Here is a 26,461-nt window from a genome sequence, read left to right on the forward strand (position 1 = left end):
AGCGCACACGCAGGACATAAGAGGAAGCTGCAGATTCTAGGTGGGAGTCTAAAGGACCTATGATGATGGGCAGCACGGTGGTGCAGTGGTTAGCACAGCAGCCTTGCAGCGCTGGAGTCCTGGGTTCTAATCCCACCTTGGACAACATCTGCAAAGAGTTTGTATGTTCTCTCCGTGTTTGCGTGGGTTTCCTCCGGGCACTCCGGTTTCCTCCCACATTCTAAAGACATACTGATAGGGAATTTAGATTGTGAGCCCCATGGGGGACAGCGATGATAATGTGTGTAAACTGTAAAGCGCTGCGTAATATGTTAGCGCTATATAAAAATAAAGATTATTATTATTATTTATGATGTCAGAAGAGGGAGGGCTCTGAGCTGCCATGTGATGCTCCAGCCCGCCCACTTCTGACATCACACAGGTCCTCCTTGTGCACCACAGACAGCTCAGCGTCCAGCACAGGCAGGTATGCAGCGATCTCCTGGCCCCTGCTGCTGCCTCCTCCTCCCCCGGACACACAGATTCTCCCCAGAATCAGTGCTGGGGAAACTGTGTGTCCCTGCTTAAGTGCAGTATTCATTTGCTGCTCCCCGCTCAGCTGATCGGTGGGCGGGGAGCAGCTAATAAATATTCACTGCACTTAATCAGCGGGGCCATGTGGTTTCCCCAGCAGCTGATTCCAGCAGGGGACATCCTGAAGTGGGATATCATTGCGATCCCACTCGCTGCTGCCCCCCTCCCCACATACTATATCCGTACTATAAGACGCACCCACACTTTCCTCCCAAATTTGGAGGAAAAAAAGAGCGTCTTATAGTCGGAAAAATACGGTATATACTCACCGTCCGTCGGCCCCCGGATCAGGAACCGGCCTTTCCCGCTCCTCGCGATGCTCCGGTGACTGCTCCATGCATTGCGGTCTCGCAAGACCGCTACGTCATCATCTCGCGAGACCGCAATGCACTCTTGGGACCGGAGCGCGCGAGGAGCATCGGTAAACGCTTCGCCTGCATCCGGGGGCCAACGGGAGGTGAGTATATAACTATTTTTTATTTTAATTCTTTTTTTTAACAGGGATATGATGCCCACATTGCTATATACTACGTGGGCTATGCAATATACTACGTGGGCTGTGCAATGTACTACGTGGGCTGTGCAATGTACTACGTGGCTGTGCAATATACTACGTGGCTGTGCAATATACTACGTGGCTGTGCTATATACTACGTGGCTGTGCTATTTACTATGTGGGCTGTGCAATGTACTAGGTGGGCTGTGCAATGTACTACGTGGGCTGTGCAATATATTACGTGGCTGTGCAATATACTACGTGGCTGTGCTATATACTACGTGGCTGGCCGCGAACAATCAGCGACAGGCGCAGTCCGGCCGCGAGTTGGCGCGGGATTTGAACCACGCTTCGCTAATTGGTTGCAGCCGTCCGGCCGAATCATGTGTATAAATTGCATTATTTTAAAATCTTCATAAATAAACTACATACATATTCTAGAATACCCGATGCATTAGAATCAGGCCACCATCTAGTCTACTATATAATTGTCTAAGGGTCACTTCCGTGTCTGTCGGTCTTTCTGTCTGTCTGTCACGGAAATTCCAAGTCGCTGATTGGTCGCGGCAAAAATCAGCGTTCACACACGGTTAATGTCAGCGCTAACGGACTGCGTTATGCCGCAGTGTAACGCACTCCATTAACGCTGCTATTAACCCTGTGTGACCAACTTTTTACTATTGATGCTGCCTATGCAGCATCAACAGTAAAAAGATCTAATGTTAAAAAAAAATAAAAAGTCTGGATCCGGGGGCCAACGGAAGGTGAGCATATAACTATTTTTTAATTTTAATTCTTTTTTATAACAGGGATATGATGCCCACATTGCTATATACTATGTGGGCTGTGCAATATACTACGTGGGCTGTGCTATATACACTGTGTTCCAAATTATTATGCAAATAATATTTCCTCATATTTTCTCTAAATTACCTATCTGAATTGCAGTCATTGTTATTTTCCAGTCATCTACTATTCTAGTATAATTGCAATGTTTTGGAACAAACTGCCTATGAAAACAGTATCTTTAAAAAAAAAAATAAACACTCAAAATGCATGTTCCAAATTATTATGCACAGCAGAGTGTTCAACCTTTTTTTTTTATTTTGAACAAAAAAAATGGTCAGTTGTGAAGTTATAAGCATTATCAGCTTATTACAAAATGAAATCAAACAGTTTTCAAGTGAAAACTTTATTCTAGGTGATGTTACATTTGCACATAGGAGCCCTTGTTCGAAAGAAGCTTCTGAACTCTCTCGTCCATTGAATTTGTCAGTTTTTGGATGGTTTCTGCTTCAATTGTTTTGCATGTGGACAGAATACCCTCCCAGAGCTGTTGCTTAGATGTGAACCGTGTTTTCATGGGGTGTCCATCCACCAGCCATCCTCCACTCCATCCATCTGGACTATCGAGCGTTGCACGGTACTCATCGGTGAACAAAACAGTTTGGAAGTCAGTCTTCATGTATCGTTTGGCCCACTGGAGCCGTTTCTGCTTGTGTGCAGTGGATAGAGGTGGTCGACAGGATGGCTTACGCACAGCTGCAAACCTCTGAAGGACCCTGCATCTTGTTGTTCTGGGGACGTTGGAGGCACCAGCAGCTTCAAAAACTTGTGTGCTGCTATGACAAGGCATTTTTGCAGCTACGTGGCCTGTGTTATACACTACGTGCGTGGGCTGTTATATACTACGTGGCTGTGTTATATGCTATGTGGGCTGTTATACACTCCGTGGGCTGTGCTATATACTACGTGGCTGTGCTATATACTCCGTGGGCTGTGTTATATACTACATGGCTGTGCTATATACTCCGTCGGCTGTGCTATATACTACGTGGCTGTGCTATATACTACATGGCTGTGCAATATACTACGTGGCTCTGCAATATACTATGTGGCTGTGCTATATACTATGTGGCAGTGCTATATACTACGTGGCCGGCCGCGGTCAATCTGCGACAGGCGCAGTCCGGATTTGAACCACGCTTCGCTAATTGGTCGCGGCCGGCCGAATCCTGTGTATTCAATGTATTATTCTAAAATCTTCATAAATAAACTACATACATATTCTAGAATACTCGAAGCGTTAGAATCGGGCTACCATCTAGTATTATATATTCACCATGCGAAAAGTGGGCCTGTGTACCTTCAAATGCCAGGGCTGAATTTTAGTCCCAGTCCGACCCAGGGTAGGAGTCAGGGAAACTGAGGAGTCAGAGTTGGAGGTTTGGCTTACATACTCCACAGCCCTGATCAGCAGCACATCTGCATTTTACACAAGGCGATGTGCTGCTGAGATGATTTTTGTTCTGCCATAAACAATCCAATCACCGAATGAATGAGCAGCATTTTGCTTGCTTGTTGGACGATTGCCAACATGTTTATACAAATGAATGCTCGTCTGTGCAGCAGGCATTTATAAATGTGCATGACACACAGTGTGTCACATACTGTCACTGTATGTCTATACTAGGCCGTCTACATTTACAAGTTAGAGTGATGCAATAGAATATTTAGCCCCTTAGTGACCAACAATACATCTTTTTACTGACCTGAGATACAGCTCTGGCAAAAATTAAGAGACCTCTGCAAAATTTTCAGTTTGTCTGATTTTGCTCTTTATAGGTATATTTTTGAGTAAAATGTAAATTGTTCTTTTATTCTATAAACTTCTGACAGCGTCTCTGAAGTTCCAAGCAATAAAATTTTGTATTTATTTTCTGAAAATGAGAAATGGTCAAAATAACAGACCTCAAATAATGCAACTCAGGAAGAGTTCAGAAATCAATATTGTGTGGAATAACCATGATTTTTAATCACAGCTTTCATACGTCATGGCATCCTTTCCTCCAGTCTTTCACTCTGCTTCTGGTGCAAAAATTTCTTCTTTGTTTGATGTCTTGTGACTATCCATCATCCTCTTGATTACATTCCAGAGGTTTTCAATGGGGTTCAGGTCTGGAGATTGGGCTGCCCATGACAGGGATTTGATGTGGTGGTCTTTCATCCACACTTTGATTGGCCTAGCTGTGTGGCATGGCGCATTGTCCTGCTGGAAAAACCAGTCCTCAGAGTTGGGAAACATTGCCTGAGCAGAAGGAATTGACTGTTTTTCCAGGATAACCTTGTATGCGGCTTGGTTCATACGTCCTTCGCAAAGATTAGCCCGCCCAATTCCAGTCTTGCTGAAACATCCCCAGAACAACACCTGGTCATCTAATGGTTTGACGGAGACCTGGAGAGGCGCACAAGCCAGTGTCTTGCACCAACTGTGAAATTTGGTGGAGGATCGGTGATGATCTGGGGATGCTTCAGCAAGGCTGGAATTGGGCAGGTTAATCTTTGCGAAGGGTGGTTTTATGCTGGAAGGAATGAGATGTTCCACAATATGAGCTGCAGCTTCTCCTGCTCACATCAACAATGTGCTAGGAGACACCTTCCTGCCCTCTCCTCTGCTGGGACTGCTGACAAGAGCTGGAGGAGCTGACAGGACAGGAGCCATGTCTACCATCACCAGGAGCTCAGCACACACAAGTGAATACAAGACCACTTATCTGACAGCTCAGCTTGGTAGGTGCCGTGTCTCTGGCTCTCCCTCCCCCGCAGAGGCACTGTGCAGGAGCACTGGCCAATCAGCATGTCTATCATTCTGCTGGAGAAGGTTCAGTGGCCGGTGTTCTTGTCCTTCACTGCATGCTCCATTTTCAATACCAGTTCCCAGAGAGCATGGCCTGTGATTACATCTTGGTCAGATGATTGTGATGTCCTTAACCAGCCTCTACATCGGAAGCTGCATCTATAATGCTATTATCAGTGAAGCTTCTGCTGTAGACGCTCCCTCCCAAGGGAGTGGGGGCCCTAGGCAGCTGCCTAGTCTGCCCTGCTCCTGAGCCCCGTAGTGTGCCTAAACCACATTTAGTGTCCACATGTATGGCATTAATGTAGTGAGGAGAGGCCACTTAATTTACAGGGTGCATGCCCCCAGAAGCAAAAGCTGAGAACTAAAAATCGTCACTACATCTGTAGATAAATTACCACAGGGGTGTTTCCAAATTGGGGTCAATTGAGGCAGATTTCTGCTTTTGTGGCCTCTGTAACTGGAGTCTGCAAACTATTCTAAAAAAGTTTGTTATTCAAGAATCAAATAACACGCCGTCCCTTCTGAGTCTTCTGTGTGGCCAAACAGTAGAGCCACATATGGGGCATTGCCATGTTAACGAGAAATTATGCAACAATTTATGGGGTAACTTTCAGTGTACTCAGGAAAAGTTGGACAACAAATTCATAGGTTCATTTTCTCCTGTTACCCTTGTGAAATTGCAAAATTTGGGGCAAAACTAAAATTTTTGTGGGAAAAAGTAAAAATGTCCATTTTTCTTAAAGGGTAAATATACTTGAATGTGGTTTTGAGCACTTTGAGGGGTGCAGTTTTCAAACTGGTGTGACTTTGGGGTATTTTTTGTCATATGTCACTTCACATGTGATGAGGCCTCTAAACTAAAAAGTTTTGTAAATTTTGTTGCAAAAATGGAAAATTGCTGATAAACTTTAACACTTCTAACTTCCAAACAAAACGTTTTAAAAAATTATGCTAAAATAAAGTAGACATGTGAAAAATGTTATTATCTATTTTGTGTGATATAACTGATTTAAGGGCATAAAAAATTCGAAGTTTGAAAATGGCAAAATGTACAAATTTTTCACGTTTGATATTTCAGTAAATAAAACAAAATTACATTGACCTAAATTTACCACTGACGTGAAGTACAAAATGTCATGAGAAAATATTCTCAGAATCAGTGGGAATCATCAAAGCTTTCCGGAGTGATCACCACATAAAGTGACACTGGTCCGAATTGGAAAATGAGGCTCGGTCATTAACAGACCCTTAACTTGGCCCTTAATGGGTTAAATTGCCTTTGACCAGTCCCATAACTTGAGGTTTGCGGTCTCAATCTTAAATCCCCAACTATCATATTCTTTAATAGTACAGGCCTTCTCAAATGGGCGATACAGACTTTTTGCAACCCCTGCACCCACCAGTTACGGTATTCTCCTGCCTGTGGCCCGGTCCTCCATCAGATTGGATGATTTAGCTGCTCATGGACACAGAAAGCAGAGCTAACAATACAATACTAAAGAATGGTAGAAAGAGACAAACACTACTACACCACCATTCATAAATAAAAAAGGTTTATTTTCACTACATTAGTTAGAAATACTATGTTTTTTCAATACCACAAAGACACACATTTATCCAAATGCATATCCCTGCACTGCTGTGTCCACATTGGATTATACAGTGCATTTCAATAATGATATCAAAGACTTATTTCACAAAACCACCGTTATTAAAACAGTATGTGCCATTTAGGTGTCATGTCATACTTTTTCACCCACCCTCCCCACTAAAAAAAAAATCCAAAGTGGCATGATTAAAAGCAAAGATTAGTAGCTGAATACTAATAAAAAACAGTTGTATTTCCATTCCCAAATGGAACAGTAGTGCTGCTTTCTTAGCAGTCTTTTCTTCCAAGCCAGCCCATGAAATGCTGTGCGCAATGAAGTCTCCATAGAGCTCATAAAGCACATACGTATATTCCTTCTTCAGTGTGCCACACAAATCCTGTGCAAGGAGCATTAGAGAGAACAGAAGGGCACTGACAGCTCGTGTTATATAACTCTACTAGTGAAAGGAAAAAAAAGCAAAACAAATAAAAATTCCTCCATTATTAGACGTTAATAAATATTACTGGAGCAAACATTAATACTCGTGGCAAGTCCAGTAATCAACTATTGCTACAATTTATAAGAATATTAAAGTAAAATTGCACTGTTTGATAAACTAAATATAATACTGCATATGGAAGCATTTTACCGGAAAGCTTAAATAGTTAAATATTTTGGAGTGATAACAATGAGCAAAGCACCGTATATGCCTCTAGATTTAGTTAAAGAAAAAACATCCAAAAAAAGATTGGTCACTGAGAAACCAAACTTCTGAGCTGAAAACCCTAAATACTACCCAACTAGTGGAGCCTGATATAAAGTGCTTTGCAGGAACCACTGCGGTACAGCGCTTCAAAAGAGGGGCCAATCCTTCCAATCCAGGGCCCATCCATATTGGAGTACAAACTCCGGACTATTGCTCAGTGAGCAAAAGGCAGACTTTCAGAATTAAAATCTTTGCTTGATTACATATTTACAAATTTAACTGAGAAACAAGTGCAAAATGGGATCTTCCTAATGATTGTATCACAGGACACGGACTGAATGTCACCGTCCTGCTGTGTCAGGAGGAAATCAGCAACAACGGACCGGTGGTCGAGGTGGAGGCAGCTCTGGAGGGACTTCTGGCTCTGGCTGAAGAGATAAAATGCTGTTGGATAACCCGCTCCGCATCATATCCAGGGGCATCTGCACAAGAAATATTACGTGGTTACTATATGGAATATTTATGCTAAAAATATATAGATAAACATGATAAATCAGTTACCAAATGTACTAAAATCCACAGGAACTTACACGTGTCACGGAAACATTTTGCTGGATCTTTGGAATTTTTGTGCCTTTAGAAGCATCTCGTGTGCAGGCTATGTGGCGTTCTCTGGTGCTTGGGCAAAAACCAAAAGGGGCTTTAGTCAGGCAGCAGGGCTGCTTTCCCTGCTGGCACTGTTCAGAAGTGATCCTCCACCAAATTATGGACCAGTTTTCTTTTAGCACCGAGTGGGTACATTTCTGCACTTGTGTTGCTGCTGTGGGTCCGGATACTGGTCTGGTGACCTAGCTGGCAGGTTTGTAAGGATAGTTCAGACAATGGCCAATTACAATAGGGGTGGGGAATCTTTTATTTCTGCCAAGGGACATTTGAATATTTATACAATCTTTCGGGGGTCGTACAAACTGTGCGCTAACTCTGCCCACAGAGTATGTCCTGACGCTGGCATCTTTCATTGCACGCACCTCAACCTTCAGTAGAGAACACTCTGCGCAAGAAGAAATTAATGGGCCGCCGTCCATAAAAATACAGCTGCCGGCTTATTGATTTGGGCCAAACAACCCCTTTAAGGGACAAAGTAATTTTGGATAAATTACTGAAAATAGCAGCTGTGACCAATGGAGGGGACTTACACATTCACTTGTTCATAGAGTATGAGGGGACTGGAACTGAACTTCAGAAGATTAGAAATATTATAACCCAATCCATTCACAAGGCCTTTCACAATCATTGGAAAAGGTCTGGAGAACACACTTGCCTTTTTTAGTATGTCATCAACCAGCTTCAGGAAGATTTCGTCTACATTAAAGTTGTCCTTGGCACTTGCTTCACAAAACCGCATCCCAGTTATCTGTTGTGCAAACTTCACAGAAATATAGGAAATTAGCAGATGTGACAATATCCAGGTGAAGATACTGTATTATGCACCTCTAAATGCTTGTGTTTAGGCTTTGTTCACATCTATATTGTGGCTTCTGGTTATAGAAGAAACCACAATGCTGGATCCATCAGTCTTACGATGAACCCCAATGAGTTCTAATAGGGGCCATCAAGTTCTGCTACGAGGATTCACAAATCTACAGTCACAGAGTAACTACAGATGTGTAGCCTAATGCGGCAACCCCTTAGCACCTTCATCGTTTTTCATTTTTGCGTTCCTGTTTTTTTGCTCCCCTTCTTCCCAGAGCCATAACTTTTTTATTTTTCTGTCAATATGGCCATGTGAGGGCTTGTTTTTTGCTGGATGAGTTGTACTTTTGAACGACTCAATTCGTTTTAACATATTGTGTACTAGTAAACGGGGAAAAAATTCAAAGTGCGGTGAATTGAAAAAAAAAAAAAAAAAGTGTAATTCCACAATTGGTTTTTTTTTTTTACCATGTTCACCAAATGCTAAAACTGACCTGCCATTTGGATATTCCACGTCATTACAAGTTCATTGATACCTAACATGTCTAAGTTTTTTTGTTTGTTTAAGTAGTGAAAAAAAAAACAAATCAAACTTTTGTAAAAAAAAAAAACTGCATCATTTTCCAAGTCGGCTCCAATTTTTGTGATCTCGGGCTAGGTGAGGCCTTATTTTTTGTGCACTGAGCAGATGTTCTTAATGATACCATTTTGGTGCAGATACGATCTTTTGATCGCCCGTTATTGCACTTTAACGCAATGTTGCGGCGACAAAACCCCCCTACAAATCTGGAGTTTTCATTTTTTCTCGTTATGCCATTTAACAATCAGATTCTTTTTATATATTGATAGATCGATGGATTCTGAACGCAGCGATACCAAATATGTGCATTTATTTATATTTTGAATGGGTCAAAAGGGGGGGGTGACAAACTTATTTTTACAATCTTTTTTTTTCTTTAACTTTACACTTGCTTCAATAGTCTCCATTGGAGACTAGAAGCTGCGATCATCATTCTGTGTTGCAGAAATGCTCACTTGCTGACCGCTGGGCGGCGCTTATAGCTGTCCTGCTATGACAACCAAAGGATCTTCTTCGGACCCCGGGATGTCATGCCAACCCATCAGCGACCCGTGATCATGTGACACAGGCGCCGATGGGTGGGATTAGTGATACGCTTACGGCGCTATTGTGATAAATGCTGATGTCAGAGACTGACAGCGGCATTTAACAGGTTAACAGCCGTGGGTGGATCGCGATTCCACCTGCGGTTGTTAGAGGCACATGTCAGCTGATAAAATGAGCTGACATGTGCCGGAAAAGATGTGGTCTCAGCACCGGAGCCCACATCAAAGGGGAACACCCGACATACATCGTACATGTACGGCGCATTTGGTGAAGGGGGTAAACTTACAGGGAATCGTGGGCAGCAGGACATCAGTGTTTAGCTGCACAACTGTGGCCAGGTATATTTTTCTCTATGGCTTTTCAGGTAAAACATACTTCTATAGACCACAGATGAGACAAGTCCGGCTTTGCCTCCGGATGGCCCTTCCCAGCATCATGGCAGGTGATTGAGAGGTTCCTCTCTATGGGAGAGGCCAGTCAATCACCTGCAATTGTGCTGGAAGAAGCCAGACAGTGGCCCAGCTGGAACAGTCTCGTCTGTGGCTATGGTCTCTGGCCGGATCTATAAAAGTATATTTTCTCTGATATGCCAAAGTGCTTCTGATAAATGTATAGCTGTCTACAACAGTGCAGGCAGACTAAATCCTATTGCCAGCGGTTTGCACAGATGACAGGTATCTAAACAGTCTCCAAGAGAAACTTTTCCCAGGAGCAATTTGTTAACGAAGAGTGCTTTTTTCAGCATGATGGAGCATCATGTCACAAGACAAGTGTGATAACTAAGTGGCTTGGTGACCAAAACATGGATAATTTGGGTCCATGGCCTTTAAACTTCTCAGATATAAATCTCAATGAGAAACCTGGGGTCAATCCTCAAAACGTTGGTGGACAAAAAAAAAAACACAGAAATTGTGATAAACTCCAATTACTGATTAGACAAAAATGGGTGTCATCAGTCAGGATTTGGCCCGGAACCAGCTGCCAGGGTGAATTGCAGAAATCCTGAAAAATAAAGGCCAACACTATATATATGGAGTTTTTCCATAAACTTGATAGAATTTGTCAATAAAAAGGTAAACATTTCAGAAATGCTTATAATGGTATTTCACCAACTACAGAAACATCAGACTAAAAGATCCAAATCCACCGAAACAACAAACTTTATGAAAACCAAAGTTTGCGTCAGTCTCAGTTTTTGGCCATGTCTATATGCAACACGGAATTATAATCCAAACACCTTTTGAGCCATATTTGACAGGACAGGACTCCGTACCTTTTCTCCCTGCTGTCGGGTGATTTCTCTGTCAGTTTCACAGTCCAGCTTATTTCCAACTAGAAGGAGCTCTGCCTCCTCGGACGCATACTAGATTAAACACAAATTGTAAATCACTCATGTTTTACTGTATTTTGGTTGTCACAGAATATTTTTTCAGACATTTTCTTATACATTTGAAAGTCATGGTTTCATTGGTGATGCAGGGACAAAAACATCAAATTTAATGTCCGCTTTATTATTGTATGTAGCACAATATGGACTGCTGTATCAACTCATGATAGAGAGTATGGGCAATTCTGTCTTTACATAACAGGCTGGTTGTCGCCCTTGTGTCCATAATGCCCACCTTATCAATCATTTTCATCCATTTTGGTAAATCATCAAAAGTTTCTTTCTTGGTGAGATCATAAACTAATATGATACCCTTGGCACTTCTGTAGTAAGCTGAAGTAATACTGTTGAAGCGCTCCTGGCCAGCTGTGTCCCTACAAAAAAAAAAAAGGATATGATAGAAAACAGAGTAAGATGCAACATAAATCCCACAAAGAGAAGCGATTAGCATTCAGCGTCACACCTACTCACACTGCGAAGAACAAAGCCTGATCTGTAAGGGCATGAAAGGAGCTCCAGGATCCTGCCGCTGATCTCACAAAATCCTTGATCACGCTGCATTATCTCTTTATTAATGTCAAATTCAGGGGCTTGTAAGAGCTTAATGGGGAGTTGGCGTGTTTTAGCAGTTACTAATATATACACTACTTGTCTCATTGCTCTAAGGACAAACGTTAAGGCCAGGGTACACAGGAACATTTCACACAAACAGTGAGTTCATGCAATATAAAATCCACGAGGAGTTAAAGTTGTGAATCTACCACAAGCTCTATTCTGAGGCGCATTTCACCATGCTATATGTGTGTGGACAAGTGTTCCTTACTGGCTGAAACTCAGTGTGAGAAGGCCAAAAGAGCCATATTTTGCATAACATTGGGAATGGTATCAGTAGACAACAGGTGCAATTTAAAAGGAATCCATAATCAGATGAGGACGTATTTAATAAATCAAGTTTTATGTAAAACTAGATGGAGGCCCGATTCTATCGCATCGGGAGGGTGGTTTTGCGGCGGGGGAGTCCCAGCAGCGGGGGGTCCGGTGATGACCCGCTGGTGGTACTGCGCAAGGGCCTGGTACCACCAGCAGGTGCCATATTGGAATACCCATCACTTGGGTATTCCAATATGGCGGTCGGCGTACTTCCGGTGCAGCGGATTGTGGGATTCGAGGATGTCCAGACGGAAGTGGATGACAGACAATTTAAGGTATTTATATAAATAGATGTTTTTGTACAAAAATGTTTGTCTTTGTTTTTTAAATAAAATAAAAAAATATTTTGTATTGAAATGTCTAATAGCCTGTGCAAAGGTCACTGACAAAAGGAGAAAGCCTTGTTGGCTGGCCCTTTTGTTGTGAGAAGTCTATAGCCTGTCATTGCAATCCGGTCTCTGCTGATCAGGGGTGGACATAACATTTCTGAAACCAGTGAAGCTGTGCAGGGCCCAAGAGATAAGGGGCCCACAACCAGCTCCAAAGCAGGTGGAATTGGGCATGATCATGAGTGGACTGCACAGGGGCCTTTTCTGTCTTTGACTGCTCATGTGACAGATAAGGGTTAGAGATGGGCGAACCCTTGGATGTTCTGGTCCGGCCGAATAGTTTAAAAAAAGTTTGGTTCGTGTACCAGAAACGTACAGGGACACCATTCACTTAAATGGGGAGCCCAAATATCCAGTGTTTGCGACGCTGTCATGTGCATGACAGAGCGGCAAACACTGCCTATGATTGGTGGTAAAATCATTACCACCAGTCAGTGAGCCACAGTTCCCCCCCCCGTCATATGACAGCATGAGCCCACAGCTGAGATCAAAGGTGAATAGTTTACCTTCAGTCACTGGCATCGGATAATGGTACTACTCCTATCAGCTTACGCCTATTGACACAAATGACAGCGAGAGCAGGTGCGACTGATGGGAGTATTCATCAGCTGGGCCTGCGCTCTAAATAGAGACTTAAGAAAAAACGGTGTGGGTTACCCTGGAATGATAACCAGCCAAGCAAAACTGACAGGTGCAGGCTCCAACCCTCAGCTGCCAGCGTTAGCAAGGCTAGTTATCAAGAATACAGGGGACCACAAGTCGTCTTTTTTTTTTTTTAAATGATTTAAATAAATAAAAACCGGCGTGGCGTCCCCTCCATTTTTGTAAACCAGCCAAACTACAGCAGACAGCTGGGGACTGGTATTCTCAGGTTGGTAAGGCGCCATGGATATTGCTCCCTCCAACCCCCAGCTTAAATATAGATGCCCAGACACCCAAAGAAAATTCACATCTATTAGATGCGCCAATTCTGGCGCTTTATCAGGTTTTCCAACTAGCCCTGTGGCGGTGGCAAATGGCGTTCATATTTGTGGGGATGAAGTCACCTTTGTATTGTCCGGTGACATCAAGCCCACGGGTTAGTAACAGAGAGCAGTCTACAAGACACCTATCCATCACTAATCCTATAGCTGAAATTTCTCATTTCTCCCAGTGAACTCACCGCTGCACCATGAGACTTTTTCTCACTGTGCTAGCAGTGATCTCACTGAGGTCCCCGCAGTTCAGGGGCCCGGCTGGAAACGCAGTCTGAGTGACCTGCGTTAACAGCATCACCACTAGTCACTTGATGTGGGTTGAAAAAAGTATCCAGTCTGTTGCATTTCCAATGGCCGATTGTTTTGTTGCACAGAAGTTAGGCCACTGACAGAAGTGACCAGCATAAACTACAATAAAGATTAACCCCTTGCCTGTTACCTCCATCCCACCTTGCCCTGTCTGATCAGTCCTAACAGCCCTTTAACCCCTTCACGACATGCTCCGTACATGTACTGCTCTGTGGGAGCTGCGTTCCCACAAACAGCAGTACATGAACAGTGGCACAATCGTGCGGCCTCACGGGAGGATAGGGATGATAAGGCCATGCATACCAGGATAGGGATGACGGGGCCATGCATACCAGGACAGGGATGAGGAGCCATGCATACCAGGACGAGATGGGGGGCCATGCATACCAGGATAGGGATGAGGGGGGCTATGCATACCGGGATAGGGATGATGGGGCCATGCATACCAGGATAGGGATAGGCCATGCATACCAGGATAGGGATGATGGGGCCATGCATACCAGGATAGGGATGAGGGGGGGCTATGCATACCAGGATAGGGATGATGAGGCCATGCATACCAGGATAGGGATGATGAAGCCATGCATACCAGGATAGGGATGAGGGGGGGCTATGCATACCAGGATAGGGATGAGGGGCCATGTATACCAGGATAGGGATGATAAGGCCATGCACACCAGGATAGGGATGAGGGGGGCTACGCATACCAGGATAGGGATGATGAGGCCATGCATACCAGGATAGGGATGATAAGGCCAATAATACCAGGATAGGGATGATAAGGCCATGCATACCAGGATAGGGGTGATGGGGCCATGCATACCAGGATAGGGATAGGCCATGCATACCAGGATAGGGATGATGGGGCCATGCATACCAGGATAGGGATGATAAGGCCATGCATGCCAGGATAGGGATAGGGGGGCTATGCATACCAGGACAGGGATGAGGAGCCATGTATACCAGGATAGAGATGATGAGCCATGTATACCAGGATAGGGATGATGAGGCCATGCATACCAGGATAGGGATGAGGGGGGGCTATGCATACCAGGATAGGGATGAGGGGCCATGTATACCAGGATAGGGATGATGAGGTCATGCACACCAGGATAGGGATGAGGGGGTCTACGCATACCAGGATAGGGATGATGAGGCCATGCATACCAGGACAGGGATGAGGAGCCATGCATACTAGGACGAGATGGGGGGCCATGCATAACAGGATGGGGCCATGCATACCAGGGTAGGGATGATAAGGCCATGCATACCAGGATAGGGATGAAGGGGGCTATGCATACCAGGATAGGGATGATGAGGCCATGCATACCAGGATAGGGATGATGGGGCCATGCATACCAGGATAGGGATGATGGGGCCATGCATACCAGGATAGGGATGATGGGGTCATGCATACCAGGACAGGGATGAGGAGCCATGCATACTAGGACGAGATGGGGGGCCATGCATACCAGGATAGGGATGATGAGGCCATGCATACCAGGAAAGGGATGAAGGGGCCATGCATACCAGGATAGGGATGATGGGGGTCATGCATACCAGGACAGGGATGAGGAGCCATGCATACTAGGACGAGGTGGGGGCCATGCATACCAGGATAGGGATGATAAGGCCATGCATACCAGGACAGGGATGAGGAGCCATGCATACTAGGACGAGGTGGGGGCCATGCATACCAGGATAGGGATGATAAGGCCATGCATACCAGGACAGGGATGAGGAGCCATGCATACTAGGACGAGGTGGGGGGCCATGCATACCAGGAAAGGGATGATAAGGCCATGCATACCAGGATAGGGATGAAGGGGGCTATGCATACCAGGATAGGGATGATGAGGCCATGCATACCAAGATAGGGATGATGGGGCCATGCATACCAGGATAGGGATGATGGGGTCATGCATACCAGGACAGGGATGAGGAGCCATGCATACTAGGACGAGGTGGGGGGCCATGCATACCAGGATAGGGATGATAAGGTCATGCATACCAGGACAGGGATGAGGAGCCATGCATACTAGGACGAGATGGGGGGCCATGCATAACAGGATGGGGCCATGCATACCAGGGTAGGGATGATAAGGCCATGCATACCAGGATAGGGATGAAGGGGGCTATGCATACCAGGATAGGGATGATGAGGCCATGCATACCAGGATAGGGATGATGGGGTCATGCATACAAGGACAGGGATGAGGAGCCATGCATACTAGGACGAGATGGGGGGCCATGCATACCAGGATAGGGATGATGAGGCCATGCATACTAGGATAGGGATGATAAGGCCATGCATACCAGGATAGGGATGAGGGGGGCCATGCATACCAGGATAGGGATGATGAGGCCATGCATACCAGGATAGGGATGATGAAGCCATGCATACCAGGATAGGGATGAGGGGGGACTATGCATACTAGGATAGGGATGAGGGGCCATGTATACCAGGATAGGGATGATGAGGCCATGCATACCAGGACAGGGATGAGGAGCCATGCATTACCAGGATAGGGATGAGGAGCCATGCATACCAGGATGGGGATGGGGCCATGCATACCAGGATAGGGATGAGGGCGATCATTCCTGCCAGGATAGGGATGAAGGATCCATGCATACCAGGGTAGGAATCAGGGGGCCATGTGTATCAGGATGGCGAAGAGGGGACCATATATACCAGGATATGGGATATTAAGTACAGAATTGATCACATTTTTTTGCTTCATTTTTTTTCCCTTAATTTACTCCTCTAAAACCTAGGTGTGTCTTATGGTCCGGTGCGTCTTAAAGTCCGAAAAATATGGTACTCACCATGTAAACTTAGCCTTATGGTGTCAAGCACAGAAATTCTCTCGAATGTGTGGTGAGCTGAGGTCTATATTTCTCAGCCACACCAAGCTTACTGCACATATCCTAATCCAAAGTGCACCACTCCTGCTAAATATCACCAGAATGTGGAACAAGAAATCAAAAAAGAGAACAGGCGTGTTTCTAAGGATGACTCGGCTGGGATGCTGTACCGCCCTGATGACTTGGGGTAACGGTATTGCACACAAGAATGTAAAACGACAAAATTGTACAACTTAGTTACAAACACCATTGTTATCAAATCAATTGTCTGCAAGGGGTCAAATTAATAGTCAATTCACTGATGACATGTTTCCCTTTAAGCTAGAGTAGATTTCTGCTATAACTTTCCGGCCTAGATTATACCCTCCATAATTCCCTTGTAGGGTCACATCCTGAAAATGGGATGCAGTTTTGGGCTCCACATTCTAAAAAGGATTTGGGAAAGCTAGAAAATGTTTCAAAGGCAGGCAACTAAATTATTTCATGGGGTTGAAGGCCGCTCCTCTGATAAGCGTTTGGAAAAGTTTGGTTTGTTTAGATTAAGAAATATAGACGCCTCAGAGGAGATCACATTCATATGTATAAATACATGTGTGGTCAATATAAAGGTCTGGCACGTGATTTATTCCTTCTACTGACCTTACAAAGGACCACGGGATATTTTATTATATGTAGAGGAAAGGAAGGGATTCCAATGTCTAAATAGAAAAAGATTCTTTACAATTAAAGGGGTTGTCCAGGTTTGAGACAAAAATCTATAGCTACTATGTGACTACAGACTTCTGAATCATGACAGTATGTTGTGAGCACGTGGTTTTGATTCCCCGGTATTGTTGGTGCGAGCAGTCACATGACCCCATGTATGACTTCAACAGAAAACAAACTTGTCATGTTATGAAGTGTTAAGAGTCTATGAAAATCGCATAAATGCAGCCATGTAGTCGCTCTTTTGCTCCAGCAGTAACGGCGGAGTTGAGTCAGTGTGTGTACCACTCGCTGTCACGATTCAGAAGTCTGCAATCATATAGAGTAACTGCAGACTTTGCTCCGATACCTGGACAATCCCTTTAAAGTAGTCAGACTGGAATATCGTATCCTAAGAGGTAGTAATGACAGACACTATCAGAATTTAAGAAGGGCTGAATGCTTTTCTCACAACAAATGTTATTGTGGATTATAGATCCACATGGAAAAAGATAGAACCGGAGGACTGATGCCCTGATGAAGTGGCCTGTTTGCCACGAAACGCGTAGGCTAATAAACAGAGTGTGTGTGTAACTCTGTTACCTTTATTGTGGTCTGCGCGGCTTCTATCCTCCGGTTCTATCTTTTTCCATGTGGATCCATACTGTTTGCCGGGAGCCTACTGCGACCATACGTGCTTATCCAAGGGAGTTGTGACCTATCACAACCAGACCAGGTGAGTCTGTTTTGTGGGGGTCAAGGTGATTGCGATACCTGAAGGTATTACTCTATGTGCGCTTCTTTTTCTTGATTGTGGATTATAAATATTCTACAGCAATAGATAGCAAGGAAAATCCCAGTATGTAGCCGGCGTTCCCGTATGGAGAATCTCATAGATGTTATTTATAAATATTTATTTTTTAATGACCTGAAGAAGACTTCAGGGTGTAGGAGTCGAAACGCGTTGTCCAGTAATTTTTTCCTACCTCAATGAAGCAGATATTTATATATAACATCTATGAGATTCTACATACGGGAACGCCGGCTACATACTGGGATTTTCCTTGCTATCTACTGCTTTACCCTGGATGTCTGAGGGCCTATTCTGTGTACCCAGTCGGCCGAGCTGCAGACCGTTCCCCTTGGATTCCTGTTGGATCCCCTTTCAATGCTTCCTTTTTGCCTTTGACTAGGTGAGTGCAATTATATAAGAGTGCAATTTACACCTAGTTTCTACTGCACTTAGATCGTGCGCGGCGTTGTTCCCTTTTTTTCCCCTATCCTCAGGGTTGTTTGGATTCAAATATTCTACAGCAAAAAGGACAACGGTACTTACATGTCCAGGTTACAGGAGGGGGTGATTGCTTAGTGTTAAGCACCAAAAAAAGGCTTGTATAGGGCCCTGGTCAGAAACACACACATGTAGCTTGTGTATTTTGGCCAGAATTAGAATTTCTCCTTCTGCAGCCTTGCTTTTAATATTAGTGTAGGTATTTGTAAGTGTGAGGACCCTTGATGCGGGTTGTGAGCTTGCGTATTTTGGCCAAAATACCTCATGTAAATTAAATTTTGGTTTTTTTTTTTGCACGTTATATTTTTATTCAGGGTGCAGCCAAGACCATCAATGTTGGCCTTCTAAACTAGGGTGTCTGCCCTGGTGGGGTGCACTTGTAGGGCAGCCCACCTAATCTAATAGTATGGGTGTCATTAATAGGCTGTAAGCTAGACACTATGCACTACATGTGTGTGACCAGCGCCCTATACAAACTTTTTTTTGGTGCAATTTTAATACTTAGGGTATGTGTCCACGTTCAGGATTGTATCAGGATTGTATCAGGATTTTACGCAGGTAAAATCTGCACCAAATCTGCACCTGAGGTCAATGGCAGGTCACCTGCGTTGTTTCAGCATTGTAATGACATGCTGCGTTCTGAAAAGACGCGCCGCATGTGAGTTTTCTCGGGTCTGCCGCATGCGTCTTTTAATGCATAGTGGAGACATGATTTCATGAAATCCCCTCCACTATGCTGTAACATCTGGACGCAGCTCTACGCAGCGCCAAACACGCAGCGTTTCCTGAACGTGGAAACATACCCTAAGAAAATCACCTCCTACATGAACTGGTAGGTTGTGAGCGGATGTCTCATCAGTATTTTGCACCTGTACTGCCTCCATCTTTATTATGTGGGCTTTCTGCACCCTGATAGTGTAATAGCTCTGAGACCTGGGCAGGTAAATGCTGTGTTAATTCTTGAATTTTGGGGGAAATTAATTCCTCTTTCTGTGGCCTTGCTTTTAATAATATTTATAAATATTCTAGAGATAGAGACTGTATAACTGGTCAAGAAAGATCAAACTCACACATCTTTTTTCAACCTACGTAACTTCATACACCCCAGAATTAAATAATATTAGATCAATACAATACACTGTGTGCAGAATTATTAAGCAAGTTGTATTTTGATCACATGATACTTTTTATACATGTTGTCCTACTCCAAGCTGTTCAGGCTTGAGAGCCAACTACCAATTAAGTAAATCAGGTGATGTGCATCTCTGTAATGAGGAGGGGTGTTGCCTAATGACATCAAAACCCTATATAAGGTGTGCTTAATTATTAGGCAACTTCTGTTGCTTTGGCAAAATGGGTCAGAAGAGAGATTTGACGGGTTCTGAAAAGTCCAAAATTGTGAGATGTCTTGCAGAGGGATGCAGCAGTCTTGAAATTGCCAAACTTTTGAAGCATGATCACCGAACAATCAAGCGTTTCATGGCAAATAGCCAACAGGGTCGCAAGAAGCGTGTTGGGCAAAAAAGGCGCAAAATAACTGCCCATGAATTGAGGAAAATCAAGCGTGAAGCTGCCAAGATGCCATTTGACACCAGATTTGCCATATTTCAGAGCTGTAACGTTACTGGAGTAACGTAAAGCACAAGGTGTGCGATACTCAGGGACATGATGTAAGGCTACGTTCACATTTGCGTTGTTGGGCGTTGCGTCGGCGATGCATCGGCGACGCAACGCACAACGCATGCAAAACGCATTGTTTTGTGACGCATGCGTCCTTTTTTGGCATGTTTTTTGACGCACAAAAAATGCAACTTGCTGCGTCCTCTGCGCCCTGACGCTTGCGCCCAAAAAACGCATGCGTCACAAAACGCAACACAACGCATGACCATGCGCCCCCCTGTTAAATATAGGGGCGCCCGACGCAACGCAAATGTGAACGTAGCCTAAGAAAGGCTGAAAAATGACCACCTTTGAACAAGAAACATAAGATAAAACATCAAGACTGGGCCAAGAAATATCTTAAGACTGACTTTTCAAAGGTTTTATGGACTGATGAAATGAGAGTGACTCTTGATGGGCCAGATGGATGGGCCAGAAGCTGGATCAGTAAAGGGTAGAGAGTTCCACTCCGACTCAGACGCCAGCAAGGTGGAGGTGGGGTACTGGTATGGGCTGGTATCATCAAAGATGAACTCGTGGGACCTTTTCGGGTTGAGGATGGAGTGAAGCTCAACGCCCAGACCTACTGCCAGTTTCTGGAAGACAACTTCTTCAAGCAGCGGTACAGGAAGAAGTCGGTATCGTTCAAGAAAAACGTGATTTTCATGCAGGACAATGCACCATCACATGCCTCCAACTACTCCACAGCGTGGCTGGCCAGTAAAGGTCTCAAAGAAGAAAAAATAATGACATGGCCCCCCTTGTTCACTTGATCTGAACCCCATAGAGAACCTGTGGTCCCTCATAAAATGTGAGATCTACAGGGAGGGAAAACAGTCCACCTCTCGAAACAGTGTCTGGGAGGCTGTGGTGGCTGCTGCACGCAATGTTGATCGTAAACAGATCAAGCAACTGACAATCTATGGATGGAAGGCTGCTGAGTGTCATCATAAAGAAAGGGGGCTATATTGGTCACTAATTTTTGGGGGTTTTGTATGTCAGAAATGTTTATTTCTAAATTTTGTGCAGTGATATTGGTTTACCTGGTGAAAATGAACAAGCGAGATGGGAATATATTTGGTTTTTATTAAGTTGCCTAATAATTCTGCACAGTAATAGTTTCCTGCACAAACAGATATCCTCCTAAGGCTACGTTCACATTTGCGTTGTGCGCCGCAGCGTCGGCGCCGCAGCGCACAACGCAAACAAAAACGCGGCAAAACGCACGCTAAAACGCTGCGTTTTGCGCCGCATGCGTCGTTTTTGGCCGAAAGTTGGACGCAAAAAAAATGCAACTTGATGCGTTTCTTGCGTCCCACGCTTGCGGCCATGCGGCGCAAAACGCAGCACAACGCATGTCCATGCGCCCCCATGTTAAATATAGGGGCGCATGACGCATGCGGCGCCGCTGCGGCGCCCGACGCTGCGGCGCTGACCGCAAATGTGAACGTAGCCTAAGATAGCCAAATCTAAAAAACCCACTCCAACTTCCAAAAATATTAAGCTTTGATATTTAGGAGTCTTTTGGGTTGATTGAGAACATAGTTGTTGATCAATAATAAAAATAATCCTCTAAAATACAACTTGCCTAATAATTCTGCACACAGTGTAGACCAACTGTGGTAGTTTGGGATTATGAAAAGCACACAAGACAGTAAAGGACTGACTATAATACAATTTCACAATATTTGAAGGCAGATGTGAGAAAAAGCAGTAAAAAGTAATGTGTTACCTCGTGATGATCCCGCAGACAAGACCTGCTACATAAGCAGCCACGTGGCAACAGCGTTCCAGACAGGAACGCACAGATGAACGACCAAGACAAGGTACATATACATTCAAGCATTAGTTGACCGGTGTAGTCACTGAGAAAGCATCAGTGTAGTCAGTAGAAAGCAAAACAAGCAAATGGTGAGATTAATGAGATGATGACCAATGGGAAAAAGACACAATGTGACGCACATAGGTAGACATAATAACAAGGTGCATACATTAGTCACATGGCTGAAAAGAAACTAAAGTACGAAGAAGATGCATGTTTTATGAAAAATGCTTAAAATTGTGAGTTTAATGACAGAGTTCAAGCAGCAACAAATATATACATACAAAAGCAAACTACAAGCCAACCCTATGCAGTGCGAGAATGGTTAAGAGCAGAAATTCTATAACAAATAATAGATTATAATTATTTCTGTTGTTACATAAATATAACTGTTGTTACTGTAAAGTGCAAAATACAATCTCAGAAAGAAAAAGCAACAGTAAGGGAATGTGCAGACGATCCGGAACTGGCAGCGCTTTGGACGCAGAGTATGTTCGCTGTGTCCAATGCGCTGCCGTCTATTGAGAGCAGGTAAATACACATGTGTCCACTGAACCGTGCGGATTCACCCCGTCCAATACATTGTATGGGTGACATTTCTCTTGTGGAAACTCGCGTCCCCGCAAAAGAAATTAACATGCTACAGACTGGAAAGACGTGCCATATGTCCGTCTCTGTGGGTGATCCGCGGGCCTCTCTGGATGCATCCCATCCACTATGCTGTAACATCTGGCCGCTGTGGGTTTGACACTGCACAAGAACACAGCATCCAACCTGCAGCGTTTGCTGATCGTCTGCACATACCCAAGGGCTTGCTCACACACTGCACTTTTTTTTCTGCTCCGTTTTGCTGCTGAAAAGATTAAGCATTTCACAGTAACGACAAAGTGAAGGCGATTTCTGAAATCTCATGCAAATGCTGCTTATTTTTTCTTTACAGATTTGAACCAAAGCGTTTTTTTTTTTTAATGTCTGCAGCATGTCAATTCTTTCATTTTTAGCACCCAAAAATGACTGGGGAAAAAAAAACGCATGTAAAAATGCTCCAAAAATGTGCATATTTTACGCAGCTTTATTAATGCAAATAAACGAGTTTTTGCTGCAGAAAAATCTGCAGCAAATACTGAACATGTGCACATAAGCTAACAGCGCTCTCTAATGTGTTTGGCCAGCATTAGTCCGAGTATTAATCCTTTCAAGACGTGCGCCGTACTAGTACAGCCCACGTCGTGTCTCCCCCTTTTCAGCAGCGAGCCCACATCTTTCCTGGCACATGTCAGCTGTTTTGAACAGCTGACATGTGCCCGGAACAGCAAGGGTGGAATCGCGATCCACCCACAGCTATTGACCCATTCAATGCCACTGTCAAACGCCGACAGCGGCATTTAACGTGCGCTTCCAGCAATTGCACAGAAAATCCGACTGCACGTGATCGCGGGTCATCAATGGATTGGCAAGACAATTAGAAGTCTCCTGGAGAACTCTATGGTTGTCACTCCCGGATTGCAATGAGCGCCGCCCAGTGGTCAGCGCTCATAGCAAGTGAGCAGAGCTGATAGAGTTATGGCAGCTTCTAGTCTCCCATTGAGACTATTGAAGCATGCCAAAAGTAAAAAAAAAAAAAAAATGTTTTAACCCCTTCAAGTCGCGGCCCTTTTTCGTTTTCGTTTTTCACTCCCCTCCTTCCCAAAGCCATAACTTTTTTATTTTTCCGTCAATATGGCCATGTGAGGGCTTATTTTTTGCGGGACGAGTTGTACTTTTGAACGACTCCATTGGTTTTACCATGTCTTTTACTCGAAAACTGGAAAAAAATTCCAAGTGCGGTGAAATTGCAAAAAAAAGTGCAATCCCACACTTGTTTTTTGTTTGGCTTTTTTGCTAGGTTCACTAAATGCTAAAACTGACCTGCCATTGTGATTCTCTAGGTCATTACGAGTTCATAGACACCTAATATGTCTAGGTTATTTTTTATCCAAGTGGTGAAAAAAAATTCAAAACTTTGCTTAAAAAAAAAAAAAAAAAAAAGTGCCATTTTCCGATACCCGAAGCGTCTCCATTTTTCGTGATCTGGGGTCGGGTGAGGGCTTATTTTTTTGCGTGCCGAGCTGACGTTTTTAATAATATCACTTTTGTGCAGATACGTTCTTTTGATCGCCCGTTATTGCATTTTAATGCAATGTCACGGCGACCAAAAAAACATAATTCTGGCGTTTTGAATCTTTTTCTCGCTACGCTGTTTAGCGATCAGGTTAATGCTTTTTTTTTTTTATTGATAGATCAGGCGATTCTGAACGCGGCAATACCAAATACGTGTAGGTTTGATTTTTTTTTTAATTGTTTTATTTAGGATGGGGCGAAAGGGGGGTGATTTAAACTTTTATGTTTTTTACATTTTTTTCATATTTTAAAAAACATTTTTTTTTTACCTGTGCCATGCTTCAATAGCCTCCATGGGAGGCTAGAAGCTGGCACAACTCGATCGTCTCAGCTACATAGCAGCGATCATCAGATCGCTGCTATGTAGCTGAAATGCAGGTGTGCTGTGAGCGCCGACCACAGGGGGGCGCTCACAGCAGGCTGGCATCAGTAACCATAGAGGTCTCAAGGACCTCTATGGTTACTGTCCTGACACATCGCCGACCCCCGATCATGTGACAGGGGTCGGCGATGACGTCATTTCCGGCTGACCGGCCGGAAGCTTTAGTTAAATGCCGCTGTCTGCGTTTGACAGCGGCATTTAACAGGTTAATAGCGGTGGGTGAATAGCGATTTCACCCGCCGCTATTGCGCGCACATGTCAGCTGTACAAAACAGCTGACATGTCGCGACTGATGTGGGCTCAGCGCCGGAGCCCACATCAAAGGGGGATTCACGGCATGCGCAGTACATGTACGGCGCATGTCGTGAAAGGGTTAAAAATATTGTCGAACAGCCATGAGACATGCAGGCACGGGGACTCAAACATATTATTAGAGTAAACCGAAGGCACTCAGCATCCGAGCATGCTCGAATAACACCTTATCCAAGCACGTTCGCTCATCACTAATAATAATGACTCAATGTGTATGCGTGTATCAACCGAAAATAGCAAGCAAGGTTTAGAAATTTCTACAATGATATTAAGACAGATAAAGAAAATACCAGCAGGCATATTGTACATCATGCTAGTAACAAAGCGCCATATAATTCCACTTTATCACACAAACACAATGTGTACTTACCAAATTTGTAACCTAATTTTCTTCCCCCTTAATTCTACAGTTTTGATTTTAAAGTCGACACCTTTAAAAGAAAAAACACACAAATAATATGAATACACTTTATTTATAGTGTCACCATATTCCACAGCACTTTACTAATTCAGAGGGAACAATGTACAATCTGTATCAGACACTGCATTGCACATCTACTGTAGTTCTATTCACACAACAGGATAGAGGGCCGTTCACAAGAGCTCACAATCTATAAAAGACGAGGACAAGTAAAAATGTGCCAAGCATTTCCTTTGTAATACGCACATAACTAGCTGACACCCTATGAGTTAGCTATATAGGGGCTATACTTCGTTTCAGCTTCATGGCAGGCATCAATAAATACTAGTGATGAGCGAGTGTACTCGTTACTTGAGATTTCTCGAGCACTCTCGGGGGTCCTCCGAGTATTTGTTAGTGTTCGGAGATTTAGTTTTCATCACGGCAGCTGAATGATTTACAGCTATTAGCGGGCTGAGTACATGTGGGGGTTGCCTGGTTGCTAGGGAATCCCCACATGTAATCAAGCTGGCTAATAGCTGTAAATCATTCAGCTGAGGCGATGAAAACTTAATCTCCGAGCACTAACAAATACTCGGAGGACCCCCGAGAGTGCTCGAGAAATCTCAAGTAACGAGTACACTCACTCATCACTAATAAATACATGAAAATGCTAAGGCTGGTTCCAAGCAACTAAAAAGTGGTATTATTTTTGCATCTGCATTACAACTTTAATTTCCAGACCTCACAGTTTTACTGGAAAAAGTTAAAGAAGCCCTCCTCCCATCAAAGTTTTTATCCTCTTAATATATTGCTATCATCATGTTATATAGCACTGTGCACTTACAATTACTCATTTTGCTTTTCTACCCAAATAATTCTTCTCCATGTAGAAACAAGAACTCTCCTTCCTGTATTTATCATCACCCACTTCAACTCCTGATCCAGCTGCTCCCTTCACCCTCTGCCAGGGACTTTTGCAGTGACTTAGGACTCATAGGGTATGTTTCCATGGTCAGGAAACCTTCAGGATTAGCTGCAGATTGGACGCTGCGTGCAGCCGCAGCGTCCAGATGTTACAGCACAGTGTAGGGGGTTTTCTGAAATCCCGTCTCCACTATGGGTGCAGGGTTGCATCCGGTGGCCCTGCGTAACCGGACATGCAGCGCGTCTTTCCAGGCAGCAGCATGTCTATTTATCTTGCTGAGACGTCTATGAATACAATGCGGTGATACCGCATTTGTTCAATGAACACCATCCGGAATCACCGCGCAGACAACAGGGGGCGGAT

General features: G+C 44.1%; 1 protein-coding gene across 1 annotated transcript in view; it reads right to left on the reverse strand.

The window, feature by feature from the left end:
- Window positions 1-6,245: 6,245 nt before the first annotated feature.
- The window catches only part of RAB12 (RAB12, member RAS oncogene family), a 29,193-nt gene continuing 8,977 nt past the window's right edge, over window positions 6,246-26,461 (reverse strand). The window contains exons 2-6 of the mRNA XM_077270221.1: window positions 25,141-25,201; window positions 11,226-11,364; window positions 10,877-10,966; window positions 8,326-8,430; window positions 6,246-7,486 (exon numbers count right to left, since the gene is read on the reverse strand). Coding sequence (XP_077126336.1) covers window positions 7,373-7,486; window positions 8,326-8,430; window positions 10,877-10,966; window positions 11,226-11,364; window positions 25,141-25,201 — 509 coding nt within the window. The 3' untranslated portion in view covers window positions 6,246-7,372. The remainder of the gene's footprint in view (window positions 7,487-8,325; window positions 8,431-10,876; window positions 10,967-11,225; window positions 11,365-25,140; window positions 25,202-26,461) is intronic.

Source organism: Ranitomeya variabilis, chromosome 6, assembly GCF_051348905.1.
Source record: "Ranitomeya variabilis isolate aRanVar5 chromosome 6, aRanVar5.hap1, whole genome shotgun sequence".
NCBI lineage: Eukaryota > Metazoa > Chordata > Amphibia > Anura > Dendrobatidae > Ranitomeya > Ranitomeya variabilis.